Here is a 19,089-nt window from a genome sequence, read left to right as displayed (position 1 = left end):
TGGAAACCCCTTTTTATTCCTCCCCCCCCCCCACCACCACCTTTCTTTTTATGCTCCAGGTGGCCACTTCCCAACTTTGTGCCTCAGGAGGCATTAAGCATAATGCAACTTTCTGAGGGGAGGAGGGGAAGAAAAAGAGAATTGGTTGGCTGCTTAGAACACCCAAAAGGCAGAGTGATAGGAAAAGGTTGTGTCTGTGGGTTTAAGTTTTCCTTTATTGTGCTTTTTTGCTGCTATTTCCCTCCCCCCCCTTCGAATTTATATTTTAAACTTTTCATGCACTTTACTGTTTCTAGTCTCATAACAAAGAAAAGAAAAAAAAGGAAAAAAAAAAGTGATATTTTTAATAAATGACAACAGTTTTCCATTACCTGGGTGCAATTTTTAACCAGCTTGCCAGCCTGGCTTGATGTCTCATTGCTCTACTGCTGAAAAGAGTTGAAATGGGCAAATTAGTTTTAAATACTCAAAAAAAAAACAAAACCCAACCCCAAAGAAAAGAGAAATTTTCATTGGGGATGTGAATTTGAAATGCTGAGGAAAAAAAAAGCCAGTTCCATTCATTCTACTGCTGAAAACCAGTTCTAAACGGTGAGATTCATGTTAAATAGTAAAAAAGAAGAGCCATTTTCATTCCTCTGCTGCTGAAAACCAGTTCTAAATGGTGAGATGAGTGTTAAATACTCAAGAAAATCCAAATTTTAAGTGGTGAAATTAGTGTTGAATACTAAAAGCAGAGCCAGTTTCATTCCTCCTCTGCTGAAAAGGGATTTTAAATGGTGAAATCAGTTTTAACTAGTCAAAAAAAAAAGAGCCAATTTCATTCCTCTGCTGCTGAAAACGAATTGTAAATGGTAAGATTAGTTTTAACTAGTAAAAAAAGAGCCAATTTCCTTCCTCTGCTGCTGAAAAGGAATTGTAAATGGTGAGATGAGTTTTAAATACTCAGGAAAATCCAAATTTTAAGTGGTGAAATTAGTGTTGAATACTAAACCCAGAGCCAGTTTCATTCCTTCTCTGCTGAAAAGGGATTTTAAATGGTGAAATCAGTTTTAACTAGTCAAAAAAAAAAGAGCCAATTTCATTCCTCTGCTGCTGAAAAGGAATTGTAAATGGTAAGATTAGTTTTAACTAGTAAAAAAAGAGCCAATTTCATTCCCCTGCTGCTGAAAAGGAATTGTAAATGGTAAGATTAGTTTTAACTAGTAAAAAAAGAGCCAATTTCCTTCCTCTGCTGCTGAAAAGGAATTGTAAATGGTGAGATGAGTTTTAAATACTCAGGAAAATCCAAATTTTAAGTGGTGAAATTAGTGTTGAATACTAAACCCAGAGCCAGTTTCATTCCTCCTCTGCTGAAAAGGGATTTTAAATGGTGAAATCAGTTTTAACTAGTAAAAAAAGAGCCAATTTCATTCCCCTGCTGCTGAAAAGGAATTGTAAATGGTAAGATTAGTTTTAACTAGTAAAAAAAGAGCCAAGTTCCTTCCTCTGCTGCTGAAAAGGAATTGTAAATGGTGAGATGAGTTTTAAATACTCAGGAAAATCCAAATTTTAAGTGGTAAAATTAGTGTGGAATATTAAAACCAGAGCCATTTTCATTCCTCCTCTGCTGAAAAGGGATTTTAAATGGTGAAATCAGTTTTAACTAGTAAAAAAAGAGCCAATTTCCTTCCTCTGCTGCTGAAAAGGAATTGTAAATGGTGAGATGAGTTTTAAATACTCAGGAAAATCCAAATTTTAAGTGGTTAAATTAGTGTTGAATACTAAACCCAGAGCCAGTTTCATTCTTCCTCTGCTGAAAAGGGATTTTAAATGGTGAAATCAGTTTTAACTAGTAAAAAAAGAGCCAATTTCATTCCCCTGCTGCTGAAAAGGAATTGTAAATGGTAAGATTAGTTTTAACTAGTAAAAAAAGAGCCAATTTCCTTCCTCTGCTGCTGAAAATGAATTGTAAATGGTGAGATGAGTTTTAAATACTCAGGAAAATCCAAATTTTAAGTGGTGAAATTAGTGTTGAATACTAAACCCAGAGCCAGTTTCATTCCTCCTCTGCTGAAAAGGGATTTTAAATGGTGAAATCAGTTTTAACTAGTCAAAAAAAAAGAGCCAATTTCATTCCTCTGCTGCTGAAAAGGAATTGTAAATGGTAAGATTAGTTTTAACTAGTAAAAAAAGAGCCAATTTCCTTCCTCTGCTGCTGAAAAGGAATTGTAAATGGTGAGATGAGTTTTAAATACTCAGGAAAATCCAAATTTTAAGTGGTGAAGTTAGTGTTGAATACTAAAAGCAGAGCCATTTTCATTCCTCCTCTGCTGAAAGGGGATTTTAAATGGTGAAATCAGTTTTAACTAGTAAAAAAAGAGCCAATTTCATTCCCCTGCTGCTGAAAAGGAATTGTAAATGGTAAGATTAGTTTTAACTAGTAAAAAAAGAGCCAATTTCCTTCCTCTGCTGCTGAAAAGGAATTGTAAATGGTGAGATGAGTTTTAAATACTCAGGAAAATCCAAATTTCAAGTGGTGAAATTAGTGTTGAATACTAAAAGCAGAGCCATTTTCATTCCTCCACTGCTGAAAAGGGAATTTTAAATGGTAAGATTAGTTTTAAGTAGTAAAAAAAGAGTCAAATTTCATTCCCCTGCTGCTGCAAACAAATTCTAAATGGTGAAAGGAGTTTTAAAGGCTAAAACAAGAGCCAATTTTATTCCTCTGCTGAAAACAAGTTTTAAGTGGTGAAATGAGTTTTAAATACTGAAAAACCCACAGAAATTTTCAGTGGTCCCATTAGTTTTAAACACTGGGGTGGAAAAAAAAAGAGCCATTTTCACTCCTCTCCTGCTGCAAACAAGTTTTAAGTGGTGAAATTAGTTTTAACTAGTTAAAAAAGGAGCAGTTTCATTCCTCTCCTGCTGCAAACAGGTTTTAAGTGGTGAAATTAGTTTTAACTAGTTAAAAAAGGAGCAGTTTCACTCCTCTACTGCTGCAAACAGGGTTTAAGTGGTGAAATTAGTTTTAACTAGTTAAAAAAGGAGCAGTTTCACTCCTCTACTGCTGCAAACAAGTTTTAAGTGGTGAAATGAGTTTTAACTAGTTAAAAAAGGAGCCATTTCATTCCTCTCCTGCTGCAAACAGGTTTTAAGTGGTGAAATGAGTTTTAACTAGTTAAAAGAAGAGCAATTTCATTCCTCTCCTGCTGCAAACCAGTTTTAAGTGGTGAAATTAGTTTTAACTAGTTAAAAAAGGAGCAATTTCATTCCTCTACTGCTGCAAACAAATTCCAAATGGTGAAAGGAGTTTTGAAGGCTCAAAGAAAATACAAATTTTAAGTGGTGAGATTAGTTTTGAATACTAAAACCAGAGCCATTTTCATTCCTCTACTGCTGAAAAGGGATTTTAAATGGTGGAATCCGTTTTAACTAGTAAAAAAACAGAGCCAATTTTATTCCCCTCCTGCTGCAAACAAATTGTAAATGGTGAGATGAGTTTTAAATACTCAAGAAAACACAGATTTTAAGTGGTGAAATTAGTGTTGAATACTAAAAGCAGAGCCAGTTTCATTCCTCTCCTGCTGAAAAGGGATTTTAAATGGTGGAATCTGGTTTAAAGAGTACAAACAGAGCCAGTTTCATTCCTCTCCTGCTGCAAACGAACTCCCAATGGTGAAAGGAGTTTTAAAGACTCAAAAATACAAGTCCAAATTTTAAATGGTGAAATGAGTTTTAAAGACTGAAACAAGAGCCAGTTTTATTCCTCTGCTGCAAACAAAGTTTGAGTGGGGAAATGAGTGTTAAATACTAAAAGAAAAGAGGTTTTAAGATGGTCAAATGAGTTTTGGGAGGAAATAGCGAGCCATTTTTTCACTCCTCTGCTGCTGCAAGCAAGTTTGAAGTGGTGAGATTAGTTTAAAATAGTTTTAAAAAGCCAATTTCATTCCTCTACTGCTGAAAAAGGGATTTTAAGTGGAGAAAGGAGTTGTAAATGCTTTAAGCAAAGTACAAATTTTAAGCAGTGAAAGGAGTTTTAAACGCTGAAACAAAAAAAAATCCATTTTCATTCCTCTGCTCCTGCAAACAAAGTTTAAATGGGTGAGATTAGTTTTAAACAGTAAAACAAAAAGGAGCCAGTTTCATTCCTCTGCTGCTGCAAACAAATCTCAAAGGGTGAAGGGAGTGTCACATCCTAAGCAAAGAGCCATTTTCTGTGCTGCAGAGCTGCCGAGTCCACCTCTTCTCCCCCTAATGAAACACACTCTGGGTTGTTTTCTATGTAGGAAGTTATCCCTTGGGGGGAGGAGGGGAGGGGAAAAAAATACACCATAATTGGACCTAAACTATCCCCTGAGTCTTGCTGGGGGGCTGGGGAAGAGGTGGTGTGGACCAGAACCTCCAAAGTGGGTGCAGAAAAGGACAAGTCCCTGTTAAAAGAAGTGCCTAAAAGAAAATGAAGGAGGCGTCACCTCTTGCCACCTCTAAACGGGCAGCCAGGAGGGTGGCTGGGGTGGGATCCCTGTGCAAGCACCAAAACCAAAGGCCAAGCCCCTTTCTGAAGATGGATTATTTTTTCCCTTCTAGGTGCAGGTGTTCTGGTTTTTAAATATACCTCAGTGGTCACCACCTAGCCACACGAAAGGGATTGGAGAGCATAGTACTGGGAAGTAGAATAGCATGAAAAACTGAACTGTGTGGACATTACCTTCCTGTCTCTCTTGTTGGGGAGGGGAGGGGAAGAGGAAAAAGGTGGGGTGCTGTGCTCTGGAGGTATGCACTGACAAAGCCTTCTCCTCCTTTTCTCCCCCCCCCCCCTCCCCTCTCATCCCACCATGCATGGTCACTGGGCAGGGTGAGCAGTGGTTTGTTGTTTGTTTCCCCCCCCTACCATACTTCACTCCCGCTATTTTTTTGGAGCTGTTTGTACAAAAATGGAGTTTCCAGTTCACTGCTGATTGTGTATGAACTGCAGAGGAGCCAGTTTGTTAATAAAAACAACAAAAAACCCCACAAAGACACACACAAAAAAAGTCAAGCAAGCAAAACCCAACAGCAATGTTTTGTGATACTGGGGGTGGGGATGCTGGAAAGCCCAACAGACAAACCGAACCCTGCAGATGTTGTAACCTGCTCGAGTTGGACTTCTCCTTTGGTTTCCAAGCCGTTGCAGGAAGGTGTTCCATTGGATTTTCTCTGCTGCCAAATGCACTTCCACGAGTGTCCCTTCTGCTGGGCAATTTTGAACCCCCCCAAAAAAACCCAGCACCCAACCACCCCCAACCAAACCACCACCACAGTGATGTTGAACTGACGCTGCACCAAACCTCACAGCGAGGCTTGGTGGTGTTTCAGTCAATGCACACAGCTGGGGATGTGCTTACTCACCTTCCTTTCACAGCCTTTCACTGGCTCCCTCTCTCTTTACCTTCTGGTTTGATCCCCTTCCCAGCAGGAGCAGCAACAGGATTGAGCTTTTCTTCCCCAGCAGGAGCAGTAAAGGGGATGGAGCTTTGTTTTTGTTTTTCACTGTGCTGCTGTGTGCGGTGATTCTCTGCCCCAGGAAGAGGGGGAGCAGGGAGCAGGCAGCAGCAGCCTCCTTGGTGGGCTGAGATCCCTTCTGGAAAGCATCTGCAGTGTCCAGATGGCAACCCTCATCTTCTCCTGACCCAGAAGGAAGGTGACACTGGGCTGTTTTCTAGAGGAGTGGGAGTAACACGAAGCAGATTATCCCTAACCCCAGGCAGAGGTGGATGGGAAGTCATCGGTTCACAGATTGCATTGGGTTGGAAGGGGACCCTCAAAGGTCATCTTGTCCAACCCCACTGCAGTCAGCAGGGAGATGTCCAGCTGGATCAGGCTGCCCAGAGCCACATCAAGTCTGATGTTGAATGTCTCTAGGGATGGGGCCTCAACCACATTTCTGGGCAACCTCTTGCCCAGTTCTCTCTTGAGCGTTCACCTCCCCTTGGTTCACAGATTCACAGGATGGGTTGGGTTGGGTTGGAAGGGACCTTAAAGATCATCAAGTTCCAGCACCCTCTGCCACTGGAGCAGCTTGCCCAAGGCCTTATCCAACCTGGCCTTGAACACCTTCAGGGAGGGGGCATCCCCAACCTCCTTGGGCAACCTGTTGCAACATCTCACTGTAAAGAATCTCCTCCCACTACTCAGTCTAAATCTCCCCTCTTCCAGCTTCGAGCCACTGCCCCTGGATTCCTAGCACACCTCAGTGCCCTCACAGCCATCACCTGGACAAAAAAAACAAAGCTCCCCCAAAAGCTCTTTACTGCTCCTCACTGCCTGGGTTAGCTCTCCGAAAGATGGTGCCTGGTGTCTACCTTGGAAGCAGCAGCACTGCCTAAAGCACGCAGAGAAAACAAAATCCAACACCCTTCTACCAGCAACTTTTTAAACCTCAGTCTGGTGACTCTGTTAGCTCCAGGGTTTTGTGTGTGTATATAGATATATAAATGATAAAAAAAAGAAGAGACTTTTGTACAATGCAGCTGGGTTGTTGTTTCCTTCTTTCCATCCCAGGAGCGTGGCCATTGGTGTGGTGCACACGAGTCAGGGCGCAGTGGGGCCTGGGAGCAGCTCCTTCTCCTCCCCCCAGGATCCTCTTTAAGCCTTTTGTCCTCTCTTTAGAATCATGGAATTGTTTGGGGTGGAAAAGACCTCCAAGATCATCGAGTCCGACCCTCAGCCCAGCACCACTGTGGCCATCAGACCATCTCCCCAAGCACCACGGCCATGAGATTCTCGGAACACCTCTGGGGATGGGGTCTCCACCACCTGCTGGGATGTCCCTGTGCCACACCTGGGATGTGTGCATTCATCCCAGGGAAGTGAGGCTCCACAGAGAGAACCTCAGCCCATCCCTGGGAAATTGTATCTCAGTATCTCCCATTTCTCTGTGAGCCAGAGGTCAGACCCCGTCCTACTGCTGCCAGTGCCCCATAGCATGAACATAGGTATCACCACCTCCTGGGATGTCCCTGTGCCACCAGGAAAATGAGGCTCTATGGAGAGAACCTCAGCCTGTCACTGGGAAAATGTGTCCCAGTATCTCCCATTTCTCCTGCGAGCCAGAGGTCAGGCCCCATCCTACTGCTGCCAGTGCCCCCAGGTGTCAGAAAAAGGCACAAAGAGCTGGGACAGAGGAAGAAGCAACGCATGGGGAAGCACCCAGCAGCAAAGCAGCTGAAGGCTCTGTGGTGCCATCATCTGGTCCAAGTCCCCCACCCCAGAAATCCCAATTTGGACACAAATCTGTGCAGAAAGAGCTGCCACAGCTGAGGGGCAAGAAGCACATTCATCCTTTTATTGATGGCACTCAGGACGGGCTGCTCTTGAGTGCAGGACCCAAAAGGTGCCCCCAAAGGGAAAACCTTTCTGTGAGGAGAGCAGAGGAAGGTGAATCCCTGCAGAGGAGATGTCTCCCCCAGAGGAGTAAATAACCACAGCTGGCTATTTGCTACTGTACCCAGAGAGAGGGAGAAGCAGGGTAAGAGGTCTGCAAGCCGGCCAGCACCACTGCTGTGCGCCCCCAGGCCACTGCTCGGCTTGCCGCCGCCGCCGCGGGGCCGCTTCTCTTTTGGTGACACTCCTGCAGGGTTTGAGGGAGGCAAGAAATGGAAATCAGGGAATCATTAGGGTTGGGAATTTAAGATCATCCAGTCCAATCACCAACCCTCCCCCACCATGGCCACTAAACCACATCCCAAAGTGCCACAGCCAGACACTCCTTGAACACCCGCAGGGATAGTGACTCCACCGCCTCCCTGGGCAGCCTGTTCCAATCCCTGAGAACCATTGCAGTGAAGAGATTCTTCCTAATATCCAACCTGAACCTCCCTTGGTACAACTTGAGGCCATTTCCTCTTGTTCTATCACTTATTACTTGGTTAGACAGATTTAACCCCACCTCACTACAACCTCCTCTCAGGGAGCTGTAGAGAGCAATGAGGTCTCCCCTCAGCTTCCTTTTCTCTAGGCCAAACACCCCCAGCTCCCTCAGCTGCTCCTCCCCAGCCCTGTTCTCCAGACCCTTCTCCAGCTTGGTTGCCCTTCTCTGGACCTGCCCCAGCACCTCAATGCCAGCAGTCAGGAGGAGTGGCTCCTCCTGCCAGCCCCATTTGAGATGCTGCTTGCTTCGGGGGTGCTGCCCACCTCTGTGTCAGCTTGCGGACGAGCAGCTGGATCCAGCGTGCCTCGGGGGCCACGCACACCTTCTTGTTTTTCTTCAGGGTGAGGCTGCAAAAGGCAACAAGAGCCCCTCAGCCCCAAACAATCTCTAACTGTCTGCAGAGGAAACCCCTCTTTTTCCACAGCACACCCCTGCAGCCCTCACCAGGGGACAGATGGGGACTGTTTGGGCTTCCACCTCAGCTCCATGACCACACCAGAGCTAATCCCCAATCCAAGCTGTCAGCAGCCCCGCTGTGCCTTGCAAGAGTCACAGGGGGGCTGGAGGGGTGAAGGGGTTTTTGCCCTGGCACACAAGCCAGTGGTTTGCAGCTTCTGCTTTGCAGCCTCTCCCACTTACATGATCTCCTGCCTCCTGCAGTGGATCCCCGGCGGCGTCACGTCGATGGCCAGGATCAGCCCCAGGTTGATCGCCTGGGCGGTCGATTTGATGCACTTGCACCTCATGTTGATCAGCAGGCTCTCCAGGGACAGACCTGCACCCAACAGCAGCCCACACCCGGGTCTTGGCCCCTCACCATCCTCATGCCACCATCCCAGCCCCTCCCCAGCACCCACAGGGCCATTTGCAGGGGTGGGGGCTTGTGTTAGTAGGGTCTGCGGTGGAGAGCAGCCAGGCTGGCACAAGGCTGATGCATGATGGCCCTGCTCACTGCAGGGGGGGTTGGACAAGATGACCCTCAAGGGTCCTTTCCAACCTGATCATAGAATTGCTTTGGCTGGAAAAGTCCTCTAAGATCATCCAAGTCCAACCTTCAGCCTAAGACCAACCATGACTGTCCCAGCAGAGTCTCAAAGCTTTCTTCTCACACCTCCAGAGTTTGAAAACAACCAAGGCTTTAGGAACTAAACCCACCAGGAGCTCAAGTTTCATGGGAGGTTTGAAGGCAAGAAGCTTAAACCCAGCAGGCAAACCCTCCCTGGTCCCAGGCATTCCCCCCTCCAGCTTAACCAGCAGGTTTGAAAGGTCAGCTCAAGCTCAAAGAAAGGCAAAAGTCAAATCTGGAAGCTTAGGGGAGCGCACACTCAGCCCCATCTGGGGCTTGGAGGGGGAGATGGACGGACACCCCCAGGGTCACTCACCATACCCTGGCACCACGTTGCTCAGGAGCAGGGCCAGGGCCACCACCAGCGCTGGCAACAGCTGCATCCTCCTTGCCCACCCCAGACTGCGGTGGGAGCTCTTTATAACCACCCCCCAGGGGGATTTTGCAGGCTGGGAAGCCAAGTGCCCCACGCGCCCCACGCTTCGACTTCCCAGCAGATGCTTCCCCCCGCCGCACGTGGCCCAGGCCACCTCCCCGCTGAGAAAGGGAGAAGCCACCCTGGCCAGCTCCTGAAACCTGCTTACCTCATGTTTCTTGGTGGAGAATCAGAGTGCTGGGGGTTGGGAGGGACCTCCAGAGATCCAGTCCAACCCCCCTGCCAAAGCAGGGTCACCCAGGGCAGGTCACACAGGAACACATCCAGACAGGTCTTGAAAGACTCCAGAGAAGGAGACTCCACAACCTCTCTGGGCAGCCTGCTCCAGGGCTCCAGCACCTTCACACCAAAGAAGTTTCTCCTCAAGCTGAGGTGGACCTTCCTGTGTTCCACTTTGTGTCTGTTGCCCCTTGTCCTGTCACAGAACATCACAGAAAAGAGCCTGGGCCCTTCTTGTTGACACCCACCCCTCAGAGGTTTATGAGCACTGCTGAGATCCCCTCTCAGTTTCCTGCTCTCCAGCCTAACCAGCCCCAGGGCTCTCAGCCTCCCCTCATCACACAGAGGTTCCAGTCCCTTCAGCATCCTCATAGCCTCCTTTGAACTCTCTGCAGTATTTCCCTGTCCCTCCTGAACTGGGCAGCCCAGGACTGGACTGGTGGTCTCACCAGGGCAGAGTAGAGGGGCAGGAGGACCTCCCTTGACCTGCTGGCCCCACTGTTCTTCACTTACCCCAGAAGACCATTGGCCTTCTTGACCACATTGCTGTCCCTCGGGTAACCTACTGCCTACTCCTGGGTCCCTGTCCATGGAGCTGCTTTGCAGGAGGTCACCCCTCACCTGTACAGGTGCATGGGGTTGTTCCTCCCCAGGAGCAGGAGCCTACACTTACTCTTGTTGGACCTCATTAGGTTCCCCTTTGCCCTGCTCTCAGTCTGCCCAGGGCTTGGACAAAAGGGAAACGACTGTGAAAAGAGAAACCATTGGTGGCCCCCATGCTACCCCCCACCCCATGGGGACAGAACACACCCTGGTGTGCCACAGAAAGGGACACAAGTGATGGTGACCGAGGGCTACAACCTTTATTGGACCTGTGAGGCCACCCAGTGCATGGCCATGGGGTGGGGAAGCAGGGACTGGAGGCTTCAAGGCATAAAACGCAAAGAGAAGAAGGGGCTCAGGGCAGGACTCAGCAGCACAGAACCACAGAATGTTAGGGGTTGGAAGGGACCTCTGCAGATCACCCAGTCCAAGCCCCCTGCCAGAGCAGGGTCACCCAGGGCAGATCACACAGGAACACATCCAGATGGGACTTGAAAGTCTCCAGAGAAGGGGACTCCCAAAGCTCTCTGGGCAGCCTGGGTCCCTCTGCACTGGGGCATGGTGAGAGTGGGGCTGGGGGAGGTCCAGGCACATTTGGCCATCCTGCTGGGGGCAGCTTCCTCAGCGGGGAGCCTGTTTCTTCCTCCTGCCAAAAGCAGAAGCGAGGAGAGCCGTGGGGAGGCTGCTCCTGCCGGCACCCCCTTTTGCTTGGGGTGGAGGAGGGCTTACAGCTTAGGGAGGTCCTGCAGGAGCTTCTTCACCCAGGGGCTGTCAGGATCCAAGCAGACCTTGTCCTGGCTTTTTAGCTTAATCCTAGAACCACAGAATGGCTTCAGTTAGAGAATACCTCTGAGGTCATCAAAACAGCCTGGGGGAGTGTGTGTGTGTTGTCCAGCACCATCACTCTGCTCCCCTGGAGGGTGCTTGAGCAGCTCAGACCCTTTGAGCTTCTCATAAAGAGCAAGAAGCTGAAACAGCCCAGGGAGGCTGAGGGGGGTCAGAGGGTTTGTCCCCCCTGCCCCAGAGTCACTTACACCACCTCGAGGCGCCGGCAGCTGCTGCCCACAGGCCACACCTCGATGCCGCTGTACTTGCGTGGGGGGATGAAGGCCCTGGTGGTCTTGGCACAGCGGCAGCTCAGGTTGCCATTGGCTTCCAGGAGAGCTGGAGGGGCACACAGCCACGGCTCACACATCACCCCAAACCCCCCTGCCACCTCTCTCACCCCATCACGATTGCTGTGCCCACTTGCAAAAGCATCCTGGTGCTGCTGAAGCCCTGGAGGTGGCAGCAAGATGCCACCTCCAAAACCCTCACCCCCCATCCCCCCTACCCCTAGCACCCTTCAGCTCCACTCATGGGGTGCTACTGAAGCCCTGGAGATGGCAACAAGTTGCCACCTCCAAAATCCTCTCACTCCCCACCCCCAGCACCACACATGGGGACATGAGGACCCTCACCTGCATCCCTAGGGTGGAGTGTCACCAGCAGCACCCCCAGCAGCAGGGTCACCCTTGCAGCCATGCCAGCCCCAGCTGCAGCCCCAGCTGCAGCCCCTATTTGAGGTGGAAAATAGCAGAAGTGAGGTGGGGCAGGGGCTGGGGTGGTTTTCAGCCATCTCCTTCCCTGCTGACGGTGCTGGCTGAGCTCACGACACTGCCAGGGGCTTGAGGGGGGGCCTGGGCTTCCTGAAACCAGCTCTGCTTTCCCCTTCCTGCAAAGCTGGGTCTTGGCAAGACCTTGGCTGTTTCCCCAGCACTTATTCTTAGCCCAGGCAGCTGCTCAAGCCTCACCTCTTCTCTCCTCTCCCCTCTCTCTATCAAACATCACTCAATTCTCCTACAAACAGATCCTACCCCCTGCAAGGGGCATCCCAGATAGAGTTTTGGTGCTCCAGGGGACTGGAGAATCTCTCTTATGAGGAGAGACCTGGGGTTGTTCAGCCTGGAGCAGAGCAGCCTGAGAAGGGAGCTTCTCAGTGCTCAGCAAGAGCTAAAGGGTGGAGGGGAGAAAGGGGAGGGAGCCAGACTCATGTCTGTGGTGCCAGTGACAGGACAAGGGGCAGTGGGCACAAAGTGGAGCACAGGAGAGTCCACCTAAACACAAGGAGACAATTCTGTGCTGTGAGGGTGCTGAAGCCCTGGAGCAGGCTGCCCAGAGAGGCTGTGGACTCTCTTTCCCCAGAGAGATTCCAGCCACCCCTGGACATCATGATCCTGGGCAAGCTACTGTGGCTGCAACAAGAGGAGCAAAGGATAATCCCCATCTGCCAAGGCTCACTTGAAATAAAAGAATCATAGAATTGTTTGGGTTGGAAAAGGTCTCTAAGAGCACTGAGTCCAACCTTCAACCCAAACCCACCATGGCCATCAAACCATGTCCCCAAGTGCCAGGGGTTTCTGGAACACCTCCAGGGCTGGGGACTCCACCACCTCCCTGGGCAGCCTCTTCCAACCCCTGACCACTCTGGCAGCAAAGAAATTTTTCCTCCTCTCCAACCTAACCCTCCCCTGGGACGATTTCAGGCCAGTTCCCCTCCCTCTGTCACCTGATAGTTGGGAGAAGAGACCAACCCCCACCAGCAGCCATGCATTCCCTGTGCCATCCACCCAGCTCCATGGCACAGACAGCGATGTGCAGCTGTGCATGGCTGCAGCATCCCTGTGCAAGAGCAGCAGGACAAGAGCACCAGAAACCAAGGGTGTCAGACCCACCTCCAGGAAGGCCACGGTGGTGGGGCTTGCCACAGCTCTGCTGAGCTCCTTCAAAGCTGGGAAATGATCACAGAAGGGGAGAGAAAAACCAAACCACCATGGATTTTATTTGGCTTGAGCTCTCAGGACAGGACACAGCACACTGTGCAATAAACCCCCAGGCAGGCTCTCCACTGGTGAGCACTTCACAGAGAGGGAGTCACCAAGTTCCTACAGCACCAACCCCCGACAGAGGAAGGCTTCATGGTCTACAGGCAAGGAAAGAAGTGAAGGTTCACAGACACAGTGATGCAGGGGGGGTGAAACACTCCCACGAACCTGCTGTGGGGGCTGAGACCACCCTCCAAGCTGGGGCCACCACTGGGGCCAGACATGAGGCTTTTGGGAGGGGGGAAGCGATGGCCAAGCGAGGGGCAGCCAGGTTTCCACAGCTGTGCAGCATCTGCCAGCCCATCTCAGGGCTCTGAGCATCCACTTCCTTAGCAGGAAACTTATTTTTTCTTCCTGCAAAAAGCAGAAGGAGGAGAAACGTCTGAAGGGTCTGGGGGAGGAAGCACCTGCCCCAAGTGGAGGAAGAGGCATCGCTGGTGGGGACAGCTCCTAACAGCTCTTACATTGTGCCACCCGGCCAGACCCAGCAAAGGACAGCAGCTTTCCCAGCCAGGCATCGACACCTGCCTGCACTTGGCAAGAGCAACCCCTGCTGCCAGGAGCAACCCCTGCTGCCAGGAGCAACCCCTGCTGCCAGGAGCAACCCCTGCTGCCAGGAGCAACCCCTGCTGCCAGGAGCAACCCCTGCTGCCAGGAGCAACCCCTGCTCCTGTCACTCCCCAGCCCCAAAGTATTCTCTTTGGTTGTTTTGATCAGAAGGGTTCTGAGGCACAGCCCCAGCCACGAGCCAGCAGAACCTGCAGCATGGCACATGGAAGGGCCAGCTGCTGCTTTACACCATCACCCTGGGAACGAGTCCCCTCCGCAGCCCCCAGGCCTCCTCGGGAGCACAGAGCTGCTGAGGTTGGAAGAGACCTTGGAGGTCCTCAAGCCCCACTGCTCGCCCAGAGCTCGCGGTCCCAGCACCGCTGCTAAGCCACTGCCACCCAAGCAGCTCCCTCAGCACCACATCCAGGCCTCTTTTCAACCCCCCCCGAGCTGGGGACTCCACCACCCCCCCAGCAGCCGGCTCCACGGCCGGGGGTGCCGGGGGCCGCCCGAGCCAGAGGCTTTCCGGCCCGAGGGACTCACGCGCCGGCGATGCGCTTCAGCAGCTTCTTCACCCAGGGGGCCTCGGGATTCACACAGAGCTTCCCTGGGGATTTCAGCTTAATTCTGGAACACAAGGAGAGCCTGAGCAGGACCTTCCCCTCCAACGGCAGGGACTGGAGCAGGCAGGGCTGACCTGCCAGGCTCAGCTTTCATCCACAGCACCAGCAGACCGCCGAAAGCTGCTCATGACAGAGGGAAGCCAAGGGACAGCCAGGGGAAAGCAGAAGAACCTTGGAATTGTCTGGGCTGGAGAAGTCTTCCAAGGTAATTGAGTCAAACCATCAACCCAGCACCACCATGGCCCCAGGTGCCATGGCCACACATTCCTTGAACCCCTCCAGGGATGGGGACTCCACCACCATTTCCCTGGGCAGGTTTCTTCTCCTCTCCAACCTAAACTTCTCGACTGAAAGCATTCTCAGAGACTGGAAAGGAGTGCCCAGGGAGGAACCCCTGTCCCTGGTGGTGCTCAGAAGACAGAGATGAGGTGAGAAGTTTAGCACCAGACTTTGTAAAGTCAGAGAATGGTTGGACTGGAGGACTCTAGAGCTTTTCCAGCCAAAACTACACTGTGATTCTATTCTGGGACTTCTGGAAGGCCAGCTCAGGTGTGTTGCTCCCATCAGAGGTGACCTGGTGTTCCTCATCCCCAGAGCACAAGAGAGCTTGCCAGGCTTTTTGCATCTCAGGCAGAGAGCAGAGCAGAGGGAGGGCTGCAGAGGGGAAGGGGCAGTGCCGGCCCCGCAGCCGAGGGGAAGGGGCAGTGCCGGCCCCGCAGCCGAGGGGAAGGGGCAGTGCCGGCCCCGCAGCCGAGGGGAAGGGGCAGTGCCGGCCCCGCAGCCGAGGGGAAGGGGCAGTGCCGGCCCCGCAGCCGAGGGGAAGGGGCAGTGCCGGCCCCGCAGCCGAGGGGAAGGGGCAGTGCCGGCCCCGCAGCCGAGGGGAAGGGGCAGTGCCGGCCCCGCAGCCGAGGGGAAGGGGCAGTGCCGGCCCCGCAGCCGAGGGGAAGGGGCAGTGCCGGCCCCGCAGCCGAGGGGAAGGGGCAGTGCCGGCCCCGCAGCCGAGGGGAAGGGGCAGTGCCGGCCCCGCAGCCGAGGGGAAGGGGCAGTGCCGGCCCCGCTGCTCTGCAGGAGCTGGAGCAGAAAGCAGCTTTCTGTCCCACGAGCCACCCACGGCACTTACATGATCTCTGTACGCCTGCAGGTGCTTCCCACGGGTCTTATCTCAATGCTTTCATATCTCTTTGGGCTGATGTAGTCTGAGGTTGTCTTCACACACCTACAGTTCAGGTTTCCATTCACCTCCAGGATGGCTGAGAAAGAGAGAAGGCAGCACCTGGCAGAGTTACTTAGAGACACAGCAGCTCCAAACCTCTTCGAGCCACAGGTGCCCCCTTCCCTGCTTTTGCTGACAGCACTCTAGGGACCTTGGTGAGAAACTGGTACCTGTGCCTCACCTCAGCACCCTTCTCTCACATAGCTCCTGAAAGCTGGACCAGGTCCTAGCAAAGGAGGACCAGAGAAAAGCCCTCTAAGCTCATGGAGTCCAAGCGTGAGCCCAGCGCTGGCAAGTGCTTGACCAAACCACATCCCTCAGCACCACATCTACATGACTCTTAAATCCCTCCAGGGACTGGGGACTCCTCCATTTCCCTGAGCAGCCTGTTCCAGGGCCTGGGAATTCTTTCAGCAAAGAAATTCTTCCTGAGATCCAACCCGAACCTCCCTTGGTGCAACTTGAGGCCATTTCCTCAATGAAGAGTCACCCCATGAGAAAAGCCCTGGGCTAAACAAGCCCAGAGGAGTCCCCAGCTGCTCCAGTCCCTTTTGGTGCAGGTGATGCCCACCCACCACAAGGGCTGGGAGCTGCCAGCTGGGGCTATCTCTCCAGAGACAGCAGAAGCTCACCTGTGTGGGCTGAGTGGGCCATCACCAGCAGCAGCAGCAGGCAAGGGAGCAGCAGGGCTCCTGTGCCCATCCCTGCCAGCGCTCTCATCCTCTCAGCAGGCTCAGCTCCAGAGAAGCTCTGAGCAGCAGGCTGAAGGAGCAGCCTTATTTATTCAGGAGGGTCAGAGAAGCAGCCAGACTGGCACTTCAGCTGTCACAGCTGACCAGCAGACCGTGCCTGGGGGTGAGGTCATTTCTCGGCTGCTCGCCGCAGCTGGGCCAGGGCCTGAATTTACACTATGGATGAAAAGCCAGGGGCACAGTGGAGTTCCCCACACCATCAGAGCATTGTTTCAGTTGCAAAGGCTTCTAAAGTCATCCAGTCCAACCATCAGACCAACACTGCCATGGCCACTAAACCATGGCCCCAAGCGCCGTGGCCCCAGGTTTCGTGCACACCTCCAGGGATGGGGACTCCACCACCACCTCCCTGGGCAGCCTGCTCCAACCCCTGACCACTTTGCTTCTGATCAGCTGGGTCTGGACAATCATCACCTTGTGGTCCCTTTAGCATTTAGCTCTCAACCACAGCAAGAGCCCAGAATAAACCCAGAGCCCAGCCCCTGGGCGAGCAGGGGCGGTTTGATGCCCTCAGATATTTACATACTGCTTTCTTGGGGCTCTGATTCCCCCAGGCTATTTTTGCTGTCTCTTGCATCTGCAAACATGCCTAGCACCACACCATGACCAAACAACCAAGATCTCTGCTAGAGGTTTCCACTCAGACCCTTCAGATCTAGCACTTGGCTGTTAAAGACCCAGGAAACAGAGGAGATGACTCCTGTGGCAGCAGCAGCAGAAAGAAAACCATTCCTGCACCTCTGCACGCTTACCAGCAGTGACTTCCTTGCTACCTTGGTGAGGAAGCAGACTGAGACATCCAGAGCTTGACAAGAATCAAGAAAAGGAGGCTGAGGGGACACCTCATAGCTCCCTGAAAGGAGGTTGCAGTGGGGTAGGGGTTGGTTGCTTCTCCTCAGTAACAGAAATGGTCTGAAGTTGTGCCAGGGGAGGTTTAGGTTGGAGGTTAGAAGAAACTTCTTCACTGAAGGGTGATTGTCTCCCTGTGCTGGGCACTGGTGAGGCCACACCTGGCAGTTTGGAGCCACTCACTCTAAGAAGGAGGTGCTGAAGAATGAGAAGGGCAACCAAGCTGGGGAAGGCTGTGGGGAAGAGGGCTGGTGAGGAGCAGCTGAGGGAACTGGGGGTGCTCAGCATGGAGAAGAGGAGGCTGAGGGGAGACCTCACTGATCTCTACAGCTCCCTGAAAGGAGGCTGGAGCCAGGTGGGGGTTGGTCTCTTCTCCCTAGTAAGAAGTGACAGACTGAGAGGAAATGGCATTAAGCTGCACCAGGGGAGGTTTTGGTTGAACTTTAGAAGAAACTTATTCACTGAAAGGGCTCTCAAAGACTGGACCCAGGCTGCCCAGAGAGGTGGTTGAATGCCCATCCCTGGAGGTGCTCCCAAGAGGCAGAGCTGTGGTGCTGAGGGCCATGTTTCAACCCCAGACTTGGCAGAGGTAGAGAATGGTTAGACTCAATGATCTTACAGGGCTTTTCCAAGCCAAACAACTCTATGATTCTATGAGATATGCAAGGATGGGAGCAGCACTCAGTGCTCTTTGGGTCTGGGTGAAAGAGGGGCTGCCCTGAATAAGGCAAAGTCACCAGCTGGGAAGCATAAGGGGAAGAGGACAAGCAGCCACAAAAAGCAAGATGAGGAGGGAGGACGAGAGCAGGAGCATCACATCACATCAGCATTTTATAGAGCAACAAAGTGCAAACTGGAAAAGAAAACCCCAAAGCCTTCCACTGAGCTCTCAGCTACTCATCTTTCTCTGAAATACTTAGGTATATATTAGTTTTCCTCTCAGATGAGTCCAGAAGTGAATACAATGTTCAAGAGATCAAGGTCACAGAACCCCAGAGTGCCAGCCTGGAAGGGACCCCAAGGGCCATCTGAGCCAACCTTTCTAGGTGATGGTGTAGTTGAAATGAGCTGGCCCAGCAGCCTGGCAAGCTGAGGCTTCCAAGTGGCCAATGCAAGGCAATCCACTGCTTGCTCTGGGAGATGGCTCCAGTGTCCAGTGGTTCTCCTGGGGGAAAATGTTCTCCTGGAGTCCAAAAGGACACAAACCAAGGAGTGAGGAGTTCAAATCCCTGCACATCAGGGGCACAGAGAGGCCAGGGGCAATCTCCAAGGGCTGCTCCCAGAGTGCTGTGGGTCTTGCTGCTATGGCAGTGGGAAAGGAGGCAGCTTTAAAACTGGGTTTTAAATGGGTTGGGTTGGAAGGGACCTTGAAGCTCATCCAGTTCCAACCCCCTGCCATGGGCAGGGACACCTCCCACTAGCCCAGCCTCATCCAGCCTCTGGAGAGGGCATATCCCAAACCTCCCTGGACAACCTGTTCCAGTATCTCCCCACTCTCACTCACTTTGCTCACTGCTTCCCAAGTTTTCCATTTCCTTGCAGAGAGTTACCAGCAGAGGAGCAGCCTGGGACTGGTTCTGCTGGGTTGTAGCAGGGTCTTGTCAAAAGAAACACCTGCAAAGTGCTGGTGAAGGCAGCAGCTTGCTGGGAGGGCAAGTCAAACCCCTCCTCCTTTAATCTCACAGAATGGTAGGAGTTGGAAGGGACCACTGGAGATCATCCAGGCTCCTTGCTAGAGCAGTGTCACCTAGAGCAGGTCACACAGGAACACATCCGGGCAGGTTTGGAATGACTCCAGAGATGGAGGCTCACACCACCTCTGGGCAGCAGGCTTCAGTGCTCTGCCAGCCTCAAAGTGAAGAAGTCCCCTTTCAGATGTGTCCCCCTGATTCATCTCTAGAGGCAGAATTTCACAGAGAAGCCCAGCTCTGGCTCCATCTCTGAAGCAAGGAGCTTGGGTTTCCCCAGGCTGCTGGGGCAGTTTGGTGAATCCCCAGCACCTCAACCCAGGAGACATGAGGTTA

General features: G+C 51.7%; 3 protein-coding genes across 3 annotated transcripts; all 3 read right to left on the bottom strand.

Annotated features, from left to right (window-relative positions):
• Positions 1-8,075: 8,075 nt before the first annotated feature.
• Positions 8,076-9,340, bottom strand: LOC128898464 (interleukin-8-like). Its single transcript, XM_054172502.1, has 3 exons — positions 9,274-9,340; positions 8,531-8,666; positions 8,076-8,238 (listed from the first exon to the last, which is right to left on the bottom strand). The coding sequence occupies exons 1-3, from the start codon at positions 9,338-9,340 to the stop codon at positions 8,076-8,078; spliced, it is 366 nt and encodes a 121-aa protein (XP_054028477.1).
• Positions 9,341-10,836: 1,496 nt separating this feature from the next.
• On the bottom strand, positions 10,837-11,739 carry LOC104310329 (alveolar macrophage chemotactic factor). The gene is made up of 4 exons (XM_009911748.1): positions 11,676-11,739; positions 11,250-11,379; positions 10,945-11,028; positions 10,837-10,861 (listed from the first exon to the last, which is right to left on the bottom strand). Exons 1-4 carry the CDS (start codon positions 11,737-11,739, stop codon positions 10,837-10,839), a joined length of 303 nt encoding a protein of 100 aa, XP_009910050.1.
• A 2,428-nt stretch (positions 11,740-14,167) lies between these two features.
• On the bottom strand, positions 14,168-16,184 carry LOC104296186 (interleukin-8). Its single transcript, XM_009895972.2, has 3 exons — positions 16,097-16,184; positions 15,372-15,501; positions 14,168-14,255 (listed from the first exon to the last, which is right to left on the bottom strand). Exons 1-3 carry the CDS (start codon positions 16,182-16,184, stop codon positions 14,168-14,170), a joined length of 306 nt encoding a protein of 101 aa, XP_009894274.1.
• Positions 16,185-19,089: the final 2,905 nt, after the last annotated feature.

This window comes from Dryobates pubescens, chromosome 24 (assembly GCF_014839835.1).
Source record: "Dryobates pubescens isolate bDryPub1 chromosome 24, bDryPub1.pri, whole genome shotgun sequence".
Lineage (NCBI taxonomy): Eukaryota > Metazoa > Chordata > Aves > Piciformes > Picidae > Dryobates > Dryobates pubescens.
This window is presented reverse-complemented; position numbering and strand designations above follow the sequence as displayed.

Coding starts and splice junctions, on each gene's coding strand:
- LOC128898464 (XM_054172502.1), bottom strand. CDS start 9,340: ATGCAGCTGTTGCCAGCGCTGGTGGTGGCCCTGGCCCTGCTCCTGAGC. Junction 8,667..9,273: donor CAACGTGGTGCCAGGGTATG/GTGAGTGACCCT, acceptor TGTTGGGTGCAG/GTCTGTCCCTGGAGAGCCTG. Junction 8,239..8,530: donor TGCAGGAGGCAGGAGATCAT/GTAAGTGGGAGA, acceptor TGCCTTTTGCAG/CCTCACCCTGAAGAAAAACA.
- LOC104310329 (XM_009911748.1), bottom strand. CDS start 11,739: ATGGCTGCAAGGGTGACCCTGCTGCTGGGGGTGCTGCTGGTGACACTC. Junction 11,380..11,675: donor ACTCCACCCTAGGGATGCAG/GTGAGGGTCCTC, acceptor GTGCCCCTCCAG/CTCTCCTGGAAGCCAATGGC. Junction 11,029..11,249: donor TGCCGGCGCCTCGAGGTGGT/GTAAGTGACTCT, acceptor CTGTGGTTCTAG/GATTAAGCTAAAAAGCCAGG.
- LOC104296186 (XM_009895972.2), bottom strand. CDS start 16,184: ATGAGAGCGCTGGCAGGGATGGGCACAGGAGCCCTGCTGCTCCCTTGC. Junction 15,502..16,096: donor GGCCCACTCAGCCCACACAG/GTGAGCTTCTGC, acceptor TCTCTTTCTCAG/CCATCCTGGAGGTGAATGGA. Junction 14,256..15,371: donor TGCAGGCGTACAGAGATCAT/GTAAGTGCCGTG, acceptor CTTGTGTTCCAG/AATTAAGCTGAAATCCCCAG.